Source organism: Vitis riparia, chromosome 10 (assembly GCF_004353265.1).
Source record: "Vitis riparia cultivar Riparia Gloire de Montpellier isolate 1030 chromosome 10, EGFV_Vit.rip_1.0, whole genome shotgun sequence".
Lineage (NCBI taxonomy): Eukaryota > Viridiplantae > Streptophyta > Magnoliopsida > Vitales > Vitaceae > Vitis > Vitis riparia.
Genome location: NC_048440.1, coordinates 21,737,214 through 21,750,128, shown reverse-complemented (window position 1 = coordinate 21,750,128; position 12,915 = coordinate 21,737,214). Strand labels below are relative to the sequence as shown.

At 28.4% G+C, this 12,915-nt stretch overlaps 1 protein-coding gene across 1 annotated transcript; it reads left to right on the top strand.

The window, feature by feature from the left end:
• Positions 1–530: 530 nt before the first annotated feature.
• Positions 531–10,140, top strand: LOC117923373. Its single transcript, XM_034841630.1, has 5 exons — positions 531–1,193; positions 3,414–3,608; positions 4,366–4,435; positions 7,209–7,839; positions 9,100–10,140. The coding sequence occupies exons 1-5, from the start codon at positions 659–661 to the stop codon at positions 9,901–9,903; spliced, it is 2,235 nt and encodes a 744-aa protein (XP_034697521.1). The 5' UTR covers positions 531–658; the 3' UTR covers positions 9,904–10,140.
• Positions 10,141–12,915: the final 2,775 nt, after the last annotated feature.

Sequence of the window (12,915 nt, the reverse complement as noted above, 5' to 3'; positions counted from 1 at the left end):
TATGAATTTCAATATTTAATTATTACTTAAATATTAAGGTTGTTTATTATAACCATTTTTTTTTGTAAACTATTAAATTAATATATTGACAATTATATATTATTTATGCAAAAAAAAAAAAAAAAAAACAGCGCAAGAAAGAGACATAACTTATGAAAATGATTGTATTTTAAACATATGAAACAACATTTAAGTTCCGTAAACATAATTTAATTTTAGAATTTCTATACATACATATATATATATAAATAAGTTTTTAATTATGCACAAAGCATCTCATCATCTTGTTGTTGTAAGTTCCTCCACCTTTTTTTTTTCTTACATTATCTTCAAATTATATGCATAGTAATTGGAAAAGCCTATAATTTTACCCTTGCTAATTAGTCTCAAATGGATGGATAATAAGAATGACAGGAAGTTCTTTAATTACTAGTGTGGTAGGCTATGAATATTTTAAAAATGCTCGTAGAGCTGAGTGAGTCCAAAGCATGGATTAAGACTAGTCACCAACCACATCTTCGGAAATCCTGTGGCATCATCATGCTTATGGGCATCCTCAAATGGTATAAAAGGGACTTTGCAGTGATTGTGGAACCACCCCCACCAAATCCCTCACTTCTAAAGCCTTGTGCTCTGCTCTCCCTGTCCAAAGACACTCATGGCGTTTACCAATTGTACCAAACAAAAGAAAAGCATTGAAGAATTGTACGAAGCTTTGAAGGAAGAAAACGAGTATGTGGCCCGAGTATGCGCTAATAAGCCTCCTGAAGACCCATTTCAGGTAATTGATGCTCCTTACAACAACACATTCTTGCATATGGCCATTCGCTTCAAACAAAAGGATCTGGTAAACGAGGTACTGGGAACGTTGCCTGGACAAGGCAACCATCAACCTTCCAAGATAAAAAACAACGGAGGCAACACTATACTCCACGAAGTAGCCTGCTGCGATTCTATGAAAGATGTGGCAAAGGAAGTGTTGAAGAAATATGCGAAGGAAGATCGAGACTTGCTAATTGCGCGTAACAACTCAGGAGAGACGCCTATTTTTTGTGCAGCCCGCTACGGCCAAACTGAAATGTTTGAGTTTCTGGCTGAGGAAATGAAACAAAAGGAACAACATGGTCAACAACATTTGCAGAGGGATGATAAAACGACAGTTCTTCATATTTCCATCACCACTGAGTTTTTTGGTCGGTTATTCTGCTCTCATTCTTCTGCAAGTTGTTTTTATAATCCAATTCCATATCCTACATCTCACCGATTCTTTCTCTAGTGCTGCGGATTTAGTTTTCTTAATCACTTATAAAACTGAAGTCTGATTTGAAGCTGTTAAATCTCTACTTGGGAGAGCTTCTCAAATTCAAGCTCAAACACAACTCTTACCATGTTTGAATAGACTTCTCAACCATGATGCTTCTTAACAGCTTTGAGGACTCATGCTTTCCCTTTCAAATATGAAAATTGGACTTTCCGGCTCCATTTCGAAAGTGTTTTTGAAAACATTTCTGAAATTTAGCACTGTTTTTTTTTGAGTTATTTATTTATTTGGTTAGTTTTATTTAGTTACTGTTTCTCTCGTTTACTATTCCTCTTTCTTATTTAGTTATTATATTATAATTATTCTCCATCTTTTTAAGAGTAAAGGTAAGTTAATCTTTATAATTTCCTTTTATTGGTTTATCTAAATTCTAATGATGTTGAATACTTTTTTGAAGAATGTTTACAATGAGAAATCCTAGTTTTTCTGTTTTCTCTTTCAATTATTTTTGGATTTCACATATCTAATATTTTGTAGGATAAAAGTTTAGAAACTTAAAATATTTTAAACTTATTTTCTATGCTTTTAAATATGTTTTAAAAATAACATTTATTTATAGTGTTTTATTTTTAATAATTCTCAATACTTGTATGATATTTTTTGTTTTTAAGAAGAAAAAATTATTTTTTATTTTTTAGTTGTCAAAAAAAAAAAAAATGTTTTTTGTTTTCCAATTTTCAAACATAATAGATTTTTCTTACGAGTCACTCTCTAAAATTATTTTTCATCTATATAAAATTTAAATATTTTTTATTGTATTTAATTTTTCTTGATGATTTTCAAAATAAATCAAACAAGAAAATTAGATTTTTTTTATTTTTTATTTTTCTTCAATATTTTACAATCCAAACAAAGCCTTATATAGTGTTTATAATCTGCAAAATGCTGAAAATTTAAAATACCAATCCATGTTCTAATTACAGCCTTATTTGACCTACTTTTAGATCCTTAAAAGAACTTTTTAAGAAATATCTTTAACCTCTTGAAAATAGGTTTATTATTGTCCATTTCATGCATTTCCTATTTTTTATTTAAAAATAAAAAAATAGTATCCACTTTTATAGAAAATACCTGAATTTTTTAGAAACTTACATTGGAAATGTAATAGTTTTGTTTTAGAAAAGAAAATGAAAAACCTATAAAAATAAAATAAAATTAAGGGTCAAAATATTTTAACTACCTCAAATTTAAAATTTTTTAAAATGATTTTTAAAGATATAAGGTAAATCTATAATTTTTTATATTAAAATTCCACTTTTTATACAAAGTTTATTACCAACTTTTGCTTTTGTAAATAAAAACTAAGAAGTGTATTTAAACATATACTTAGTATTTGCTAGCAATTTGAAATGAGGTTATATAAAAGCTATCTAATTTTTAAACAAATATTAACAAAGTTATTATATTGTACCTTTTGCTACTTTAAGTCTTAATATTTTTCATTCCAGCAACCTTTTAAATTAAAACAAATATGAAACAAAAGAGCCTTTTTTATACAAAAGGACTTTTTTTTCTAGGTCTAAAAATGGTACCCAAAATTGTATTGGAGAACATAAATCATAACCCACTTTAAATCTTTTAAAAAAAATTTATTTAATCGGTTAAGCTTTAAAGGCAAGTCATGTGTTTACGGAATGGGAGTTTAAGCTTTTATGACATATCATGTCTTCTTTTTCAAAGTTCAAAACATTTATGTTATTAGAAAAAAAAATTCAATTAAAATGTTTTAGGTAATTTGTATATACATTTCAATGGTATTATGTGGATCTTAGAAATGAGGAAAGTATAAGAAAAGAAAATAGAAAAGAATTTTTTTTTAAAAAAAAGTTAATATGTTTAAACTCAATAAACTTTTCTTGAGTACCACCTTTAAATTTGTAATTTTTTTTTGTTTTTCTTCGTTTATAAAAATTGAAGAGTTTATAAAAAATCATAAATGTTAAATAATTTAGATTTTATTTAATTAATTGAATAAGACAATTGATATACATATTTCTCTTTCAAATATGTTTTGGAATGCAAAGACAATATTAGGCTACTAATATAATATTTTTGTTTTTTGTATTATCTCTTCAAAATTAAAATGAAATAGAATTGGCCTATTTCATTGCGGACAACTACAAATGTTTAATTGAAGTAAAGGATCAGGATTCAATGACCGCTCTTCAATATCTCGCATGCAATCCGACTGCATTTGAAAGAAAGGGAATGAAAAAGAGACAAGGAGTTATGGAAGAACTCATGATCCAACTAGATGTGCCACATGGCATCAGGGAGACATTCAATAGTTAGTATAGTATATTTAATTTTTTTTCTCGTCATCATCTATTCTTCATTTACTCAATTACTCTTGCTCTTTCATTTATAAGGCAATATTTTTTTTAGAAATTGGGTATGGACATTAATATAATTTCAGAATGCTAAATATACTTTTATATTTTCTCTCTTTTTAGAAAAAGTTAGTTTGTAGTTAAGTTAATGAGCTATCTTATAAATTGCAATTCATTATTTTGTTTAGTTTACATTATCTTTTGGAAAGTGCATATAAACATGATATGTTCTTGATTACATAGACCTACTTGAAGGGAAGTGAACCAAATAAAACAATGTATGACTTGCATTCAAGTGTTCAAGCCAATCCAACTCAATTGAACCATTTAATGACTTTGATATATATTCTTGATAAATAGAATAGAACCCATAGAGTCAGCTTGATACATAGTAGAGTGGAACTGAGCAAATAAAATTTAATATCTGTAAAAAACTTCCATATTGTGAAACAGAGGCTTTAATGGATGTAAATGTTTTATTCCTCAAATTTTCCTATCGAATAAAATAAGAATTAGGTCAAATGGATTTTGTTTAGTAAAATTTGATTTTTTTTTTTTTTTTTTTTGTTTAATGTCCATTCACCATTGGTTTTTTACCTCAATTTCTTATAATTGCTAAGTACTATCTATTTTCCTTTTTGTTTCATATGTTTATTATTTCTTTTCCTAACAAATAGTGGCCTAAACATCTTGCAAATGATGTTTTTTTTTCAGAGTTTATTTGCAAACATAATAACAAGAAAAGTGATCCCTCCAATTGTATCAACCTGACAAGTGATGGAAGGTGAGATATGAAAAGTTTTGTTATATACCTTGCTTATTTCTTGTGATGGTTAGTGTTTTTAACTTTTGCATAAGAAACTTAAAATATAATTAGAAATTTAAATTTTAAGACTTTGTTTACATATATTTCCTATTCTAAAAAAAAAGAAAAATTAAAACTATTAAGTAAAAAGTAGAAACTCTTACACAAAAGGTAGACTTATCTTATATTTTTAAACATTAATTTTAAAAAAATTTAAATTTGAGGTGGTAATTTTTTTTAGTATCTTAATTTTAAATCAATTTTAAAATTATAATATTTTCAATATAAGCCTCTACAAATTCTTATATTTTATATAAAAATTACTATTATTTTTCATTTTTAAAAATAAAAATTAGTAAGTATATCCAAATGGACATTAAGATGTCGTTTGAACACACTCCTTATTTTCTATTTTTAGAATTAGAAAGTGATGATAATACCTCTATAAAATATAACAACTCTTTGAAACTTACTTTATAAAAATAATAACTTGCAAAAATTGATTAAAAAATTTTTACTACCTTAAATTTTGCAAAAAATTTAAAATGATTTTTAAAGATATAAGTTAAGTTTGTACATTTTATGTAAGAGTTATTATATTTTATGTAGAAATTATTATTATTTTGTACTTGTAATAATAGAATACAATAAGCATATCCAAACATGCAAGCTCTAAGGTATCATTTGGATACTTCACACTTTTTATTTTCAAAAGCAAAAATAGTAATTACTTCCAAGATTAAAATGTTAAGAAATATGGTTGAAATATTGATTTATTGACTGGGCCCGATACAAGAAAAAAAAAATGAAAATCTTGACTTGTCCAAAATTGGTCAATATTGGTCAATATTGCTCCACCAAGAGAGAGACCAATTGCGAATATTTCTCAATATTTCACCATCCTCGTACAAAAATTAAATATTAAATAAAATTTTAGTAAATTAATTCATTTTAATTGTATAAAATTGCATCAACTTATTATCAAAAATATAAAAATATGACAATGAACTATTGTAAAAATTTTCTTAATGAGTATTTTTTTTTATTTTTATATTTTTTGCATTAAATTGTAAGATTTTAAATTGAAGATAAATATATAAATATTATTATTTCTTTGATAACCTTAAATATGTTCAAAGTTAATAGATCATCATTTTAATAATGAATGGGTTTAATATATATATATATATATATTTCATATTCTTCGTATTGTTACTAAACATTATAAATTTTATCATGCATATATAGTTTTCTTCGATAAAACAACTTAAAATATGTATATAATTGTTTGTTTTATCAATTTTTTTTTTAGTTTTTCTCAATATTTGTATGAGTTTTGATCATTTTTTAATCATCAATATTTTTTTATTCAATTTTAAAATCCAACTACTAATATTTCTGTAATTTCTAATATTTAAATCATTAGTTACTTTCGAACAAAAACACGAAGACTCTTGTACAAAATGCATGAACTTACCTTATATTTTTAAAAACTTTAAAATTAAGAAATAGTAAAAAAAAAATTTAATGCCTAAATTTTTTAAAATAGTTTTTAGAAACCATTATCCTTTTAATGCAAATCCTTAAGAATTATTACATTTCATATAAAGCAAATCTTTAAGAATTATTACATTTCATATAAGAGTTACTATTATCTGTTGTTTTCCAAAATATAAAATAGGACATGTATTCAAAGAACATCTAATTAATTAAAGGAAAAAGGGGGGAAAATTTTGAAAAACACACATGGGCAGCTTCTCTTTACAACTTGTAAAAATGTTACCCTTTGTTAATGGGTTTTGGCAAATTGCTTCTCCATGTATATGAATTCTTTCTTAAAAGTACACTGATTCTTGATTTATCATATATTTAAACCATCTTGAAAGCTCTCAAAAGACTCAATCCTCACCCCAAGCCTACTTCTAGGCTCAAAAAGGCTTGAATTGTTGTTTTAGATTTACTATATCAAATTTTGAATTTGAGTCAATAATGTACATAAGTAAATCTTGACCATTGAATAAAGAAATGAAGAAATAGAACTTACAAAAAGGAATGAGACTTAAATATGTAAATCATAATAACCATGTGCAAAGAAATGACATTTTTTCAACAATGTGATGCCATTCTGTGGATGACACAAAAAAACTCTCATAAATCTATATTGAAATTCAAATTTGTTAAGTGATTATGGAAAGAAGTAAAAAATATATATATTATAAGTTATATTAATTACATTGGAGATTAACCAAGTGTATATCTAATTTTTTGTTTTAAAACATTTAGTTCTCCAAATTAAATTATCATAACTTACATAAAGTATATAGGAGATTATTAAATAATCTAGGTATCTAACTTTCAGCAAAGCTACGTGACATCTATATATGGTGGTTTTAACTTTAGATACAAACACAACTTTCAGCAAAGCTATGTAATATAATGGATTAAATTACAAATGTATTACGGAAAGCTATTGACATAATTAATATTAATCACAGTGTGTCTACTAATACTAGGTTATTTACTTGTGGTAATTTTCAATATTTTAGTGAATTGAGTATCTCAGTACTAGCTATTTGTATGTTTCCTACAATATTAAGTTGTTTACTTACAAATTCATTATTTGTAAGTTTCCATATTTCAATAGTTGCTTTTTAGATTTATGAAACATGACGCCTATAAAAGCACTTTTTTGTCAAATACTTTTCAATATTATGTCAAATTAATCCCTAGTGTCTCACATTATTGAAAGCAGATGCCCTCCAGTACTTCAAAGACTCATCAGGCTTTTGGTAGAGAAAACTCCATCGCATATTAGTATTAATTCTCAAGCAGTTGGTCCAAGTAAGACTAAGAAGGAGTCGGAAATACAAGAACAATCCTCTGAATTGGCCCAAACAGAGGACGGGCAAGAGTCCCAAACAAAGGATGGACAACAATCCTCTAAATTGCCCCAAATAGAGGATGGGCAAGAGTCCCAAACAAAGGATGGACAACAGTCCCAAAAAAAGGAAGAACAAAACTCCCAAGAAAATAAAGGGCAAAACTCTAACAAGTACAAGAAGAGCGATGAAACTCCATTATTTTTGGCAACAATATCAAACATTGAAGAGATTGTTAAAGAAATACTTATTTTTCATCCTCAGATGCTTGAACATACAAATAAGGAGGGAATGAACATATTACAAGTAGCAATCCTTTACCGCCATAATAAAATTTTTGATCTGCTGGTAAAGTCTACAATGCTTCCAAGAAGTCTATTATCAGCTACAGATAATGAAGGGAACTCCTTACTACATATGTTTGGCCAAAAAAGAAAAAGTCAAGCCAATGAATGGACGCAAAATCCGGCATTCCAACTACGAAAAGAGTTGTTGTTCTTTCAGGTGCGCCTCCACTTACCCATTAATGATAAACAATGAACATAAATAGTGTCCATGCATACACTTGTGTAAGCCATTTGATTGTTAGTCTTCATTACCAAAATTAAAAAAATAAAAATAAAAAAGTTATTAGGCAATTGATGAAAAATATGTACCTAAATCAGGGAAATGCTAAGGTACTTATTAGGTACTAAATTCCAAATTTGAGTCATTACTGTATTTAATAAAAACTCAATCATTGAATAAAAGTACAAAATACTAGATTTAGATGTAAAATCAAATAAAACCAAATTGTTAAGAAATGTAACCTGAATACAAAGAATAAGTCCTAGGTAGAAATAAATGAAACCCTTTCAAAAAGTAAAAACAAATAAGATCATCTTTACAATGCATCAATTTTTCTCTGGCCTTTACTTTTGTGTATCATATATATGAAAATTAGCTTTTTGATAGTTTAGAATGATCCATCTAGTTATCACTAGGGATTTTTTAAGACTTACAAGAGGCTTAATAAATGCATGGGAAAATAAACACATCAATGAGGTTCAAACTCGAGACCAAGCTAGCTACTCTTACCATATTAAAAAACGCTAATTAACCTATAAGTTTCAGTTAGTAGATAATGAATGATATGAAGATGACGTTGAGTGAAGGTTAATATTATGTTTGGTTCTAAAAAATACTAAAGAAAGAAAAATAATATTGAGAAAAATAATCTTCTCATTTTTTATTTATTTTAATTTATAAAAATAAAGAAATTAAAATATAATTGTATGTAATTTTCAAATTGTTGTCTTGTATAAAAGAATTAAAATAAGTAAAATGAGTTTGAAGGAATGTACAAAAATAATTTTCTATTTTAAATTTATTGTTCCCCACTTTTTCTTTTCTTCTAGTTTTTCCCCCCTTCCCCTCCAATTTTTGGAGAATCAAACATAAGCCGTTCATGAGTCATCTTGTTTTAATTTGAAGTAATTGTATAAAAAGCACAAGATAATCCACACATTTGGAGGTTATTTTTTGTTACGATTATGTGACTGCTCTTTTAATGAAATATCCCTTTGAATTTAATCCAGAGATAAACAACAAAAAAAATTAAAAGATGGAGGCTATTTTCTGTTATGGAATATGTGACTGCTCTTTTAATGAAATAACCCTTTGAATTTAATCCAGTGATAGATGGAAGAATTACAAACAACAAAAATGATTATATGTATTGCAATAGAATCACGGTGCTACCTGTGATTGTATGTGTGGGTGCAGGAAGTGAAGCAAAACTGTAAGATGCATTTGACCAAGCCTCTCAACAAGGATCACCAGACTGCTGAAGAATTATTTGCTGCTTCTAATGAGACACTCCATCGAGAAGCCAAGGATTGGCTAATGCGCGCCACCGAGAATTCCACCATTCTTTCTGTTTTCATAGCCACTGTTGCCTTTGCGGCAGCCTACACCGTACCAGGAGGTCCTGATCAAACCACCGGTATTCCAATCCTTCACTTTAAACCCTTCTTTGTGGTCTTCATTTTAGCTGATGTGATCTCCCTCACTTCGGCTTTGACATCTGTGGGTATATTTCTCTCCATCCTTACATCCTCATTTCCACTACAACACTTCAAGACATACCTTTTTAAGAAGCTGACGCTGGGAATTAAACTTATGGTCCTCTCAGTCTCAATGATGGCGGTGGCATTTGGAGCCACTATAGTTCTGATCATGACACGTAATCAGGAAAGTGTTGTTTGGCATGTGGTTGCATTTCTTCCTGTCCCCATTTTCTTTCTCTCATATTCACCTCTACGTTCAGCAGTCCTGGTACCTTGCAGTGAATGGCTCAAATTAATTGCAAAGAATCGTTGCACAGAATCTCTGAAAAACTTTGTTTCAGATATCCTCATATTGGTTTGCTGTATGGTTGTAATATTCCTTTTAGTCCTCCTTTACCTTCTCCCCATAGGTTGTACGTTTATTATATGTAAACCTGTTTGTTGGATTTGTGGGAACAAATCCCAGCCCAAATCCGAGACCGATTCTCCTCAGCCAACTGCAGCTCCTCCTGAAGTTTGAAAGAAGAAAGAGAATCTCGTTTCAGAACTCTTTTCAGAGCACATGCATGTATGAATAATTACGTATCACCAGAATTGTCCTTTTCTTTTCTATTTCCAAGTAGTAATAGAACAAGTGCGTGTAAAGTTGATTTTAGAGATTCTGTGTAGTACTAGTTGATGACCCATTATGATGCATGTATGTTTTAAATTTTAATTTTAGAGATTCTATTTAACTACATAATTTTATTACACTTTTAATATTATTTCCTTTCGTGAACGTTATAAGTACAGATATGTTTTTGGGAGAGTAGGAGGTATTTCACTCTTCTTCTATTCCTTTTTATATATTAATAAAGTTCTGGCGCTGAGACATAACAAAAATTCTGTAGTGATAATTTTTTTGTCCTATTTTTTAATTGATTTTGGTAAGCAACAAGTAAACTTAGTGGAATCAAATTTCCACACACTTCATAAATAGATCGTTCAATTGTAAGGGAAGAACGTCAATCAACTTTATGCAAAATCATTATATTGTAAGGGAAGACCACTAATCAACTCTAGACACAAAGAAGGCATATTTTATCTTAAGAGAGAGAAGCTACAATCAGGTTTTTCTAATCCTTACCTTTTTTTTATTAATATAATATTCAATTTCTTATTATTGATGGTTTGAATTAAATCTATCTAAATTACTTTTCTATTGATCACATCCTAAATTAATATTCTTTCAAGATAATTTCATTTGGTTAGGCATGATGTAGATGATAGAATGACTTGATTAGTAGTTTCAAGGAATGAAAAGTTCTTTGTTAAAACTTTCTACTCTTTTTTTGGCCTTAGAGGTTAAAAGGCTTTCCTAATTAGAATTGTTTGGAATTCGTATGTGGGTCCCAATGAGAGTTGGGTTTTTTTGCATGGAAAGCAACTTGGGAAATAATCCTAATATTAGACCATTTGAAAAGAACGGAGTTATCTTTAGGAAATAGATGCTTTATGTGTAAGAAAAGTGTAGGAATTCATGGACCACATGCTTCTTCATTACAGATAACTAGATTTTGTGGTGATTAGGTTTTATTCATTATTTTGGTTGTAGTGGGTGATGCATTCTTCAATTTGATTGATGTTAAGTCACAATGAGATTTAAGTAAGAAAAGGGTAGAAGAAAGCTTGGTTAGCTATCTCATTGTGTCTTTTCTAGATTGACCATTTGATATGAAAGAAATCAAAAGACTTTTGAAGATGTGAAAACCTCGTATCAATTGCTAAAATTCTCTTTTATGCTTTTCTCCTTGGATTATGTTAGGCATCATATAGAAGGAAATACTATGTCTTTGATCAATTTTATTGATTAGCTAGGAGCTAAGTAGTCATGGGCATGTAGTGTTTTCCTTTGATTGCTCTCCTTTCTTTGTTCTTTTAGCTTGGTTCCCTCTCCTCATACTTGGGGAGGTTTAGCCTTTTTTTTTTCCAACCTTTTATCTAATCAAAATATTTTTGGTGTTACATTACAATAATAGTTCTCCTTTCTTATATATCCCATGAAAAATACATCAAAAGAAAAAAAAAAAAAAAAAAGGAAAATAAAACCAACTTGGTGGGTGTCCATTAACCACCAAATGATAGGTGAAGTGAGGAACCTGAGACCAAACCCCTTTCCAAGAGTTACTAAATCAATGTAGCTTATGAGAGAGACGTGCTATTCTATAAAATGAATCATATTCCAAGATTTTACATATATGATCTGATTCCCACCTAACACAGGTACTAGAAATCTAAACCTATTTAGATTTTGTAGCAATGTTCTAATCTATTTTATCTGGCAGTGATTTATAAACAAGATTATTCAGTTCATTCACCATAGACTCCAACATGCCCTAAGAAACAGTTCTTTGTTTTGGTTCAAGTTTCCAATAAGGAGATGCCTTCCTTGATGAGCATGAAGACAGCTGCCAGCATCTCCCCTTGAGATTCGAAGATCTTCATCAAGGTGTATTGTTAGTAGCCATGATTCAGCATTGTTGTTTGAGATAGAGAACTGTAATGTTTGAGACACAGAAGAAGCTGTATCTTGGACTGAGGTGATTAAGCCTTTGTAGAGCGTCAAGTCCCCGGAAATTCCACACGCTCTGCTAACGCAATGGAATCAGTCAGCTACTGAGTGCCAATAACCTATCTATTGCAATTCATAACATATATACCAAAATTGATAAGAATTTGAATTTGAATTAAATTAGATTTCATCATAATTGGTTTTCAAATTTGAATGTTAATCACCTCAACTTTTGAATTTTTAGGCTCCGTTTTGAATCTTAAATGCATCCAACTACCCAAAATTACTTATATATCCTCTATATGCACTTTAACAAATGGTGTAATTAATAGTTTAAAGCAAATTAATCAGGCCAAATTGACCCTTAACTAAGCCATACCAAACCATATAATGGTCCATGGGGTTCGAGGAATTAATGTATTTGAGTCTAAGCACAATATTTTTCTTTTTCCCAAATTTTGGTCTTTCTAATTTCTTTCAAACTATTTAAGTATTTATAAACCCAATCCTAAATATTATTTTATCAATGGCCTATATTGTTTTCTCAAACCAGTAAATCAATAAATATAACTTGGTGTGCCTAAATTGTAAATCTTTTAAAACATATTTATTAAATTATCAGATATTTGACAATAAAAAAAAACACTTAAAAGACAAATTAATAGTAGATAGCAATTTTCACATATCAATCTAAATAACATAAAAATCAATAATATAAAAATATGTCTTATCAGAGGATTGGGTTGGCTTGGATTGGTTCAAATTGGAAAAACTTTTTAACACTAAACCAAACAAAATTTGATCGATTAATCATTTAAAATAATTATAAATAAAATAAAATAATTTAGAATGTTATCTTTGTACTTGAGTAATAAATGTGTACAAAATTTTGGTTCATTTATACATTTAAAAATTAAATTTTATTTGTTTTTATATTCATTTAAATTATAATAGTATTGGTAATTATTAATTTTGAATAAT

Bases quoted from the DNA above. Each gene is read 5' to 3' on its own strand.
- LOC117923373 (XM_034841630.1), top strand. From the start codon at position 659: ATGGCGTTTACCAATTGTACCAAACAAAAGAAAAGCATTGAAGAATTG. The intron at 1,194-3,413 runs GTCGGTTATTCT...AAAATGAAATAG, and splicing joins CATCACCACTGAGTTTTTTG to AATTGGCCTATTTCATTGCG. The intron at 7,840-9,099 runs GTGCGCCTCCAC...GTGTGGGTGCAG, and splicing joins AAGAGTTGTTGTTCTTTCAG to GAAGTGAAGCAAAACTGTAA.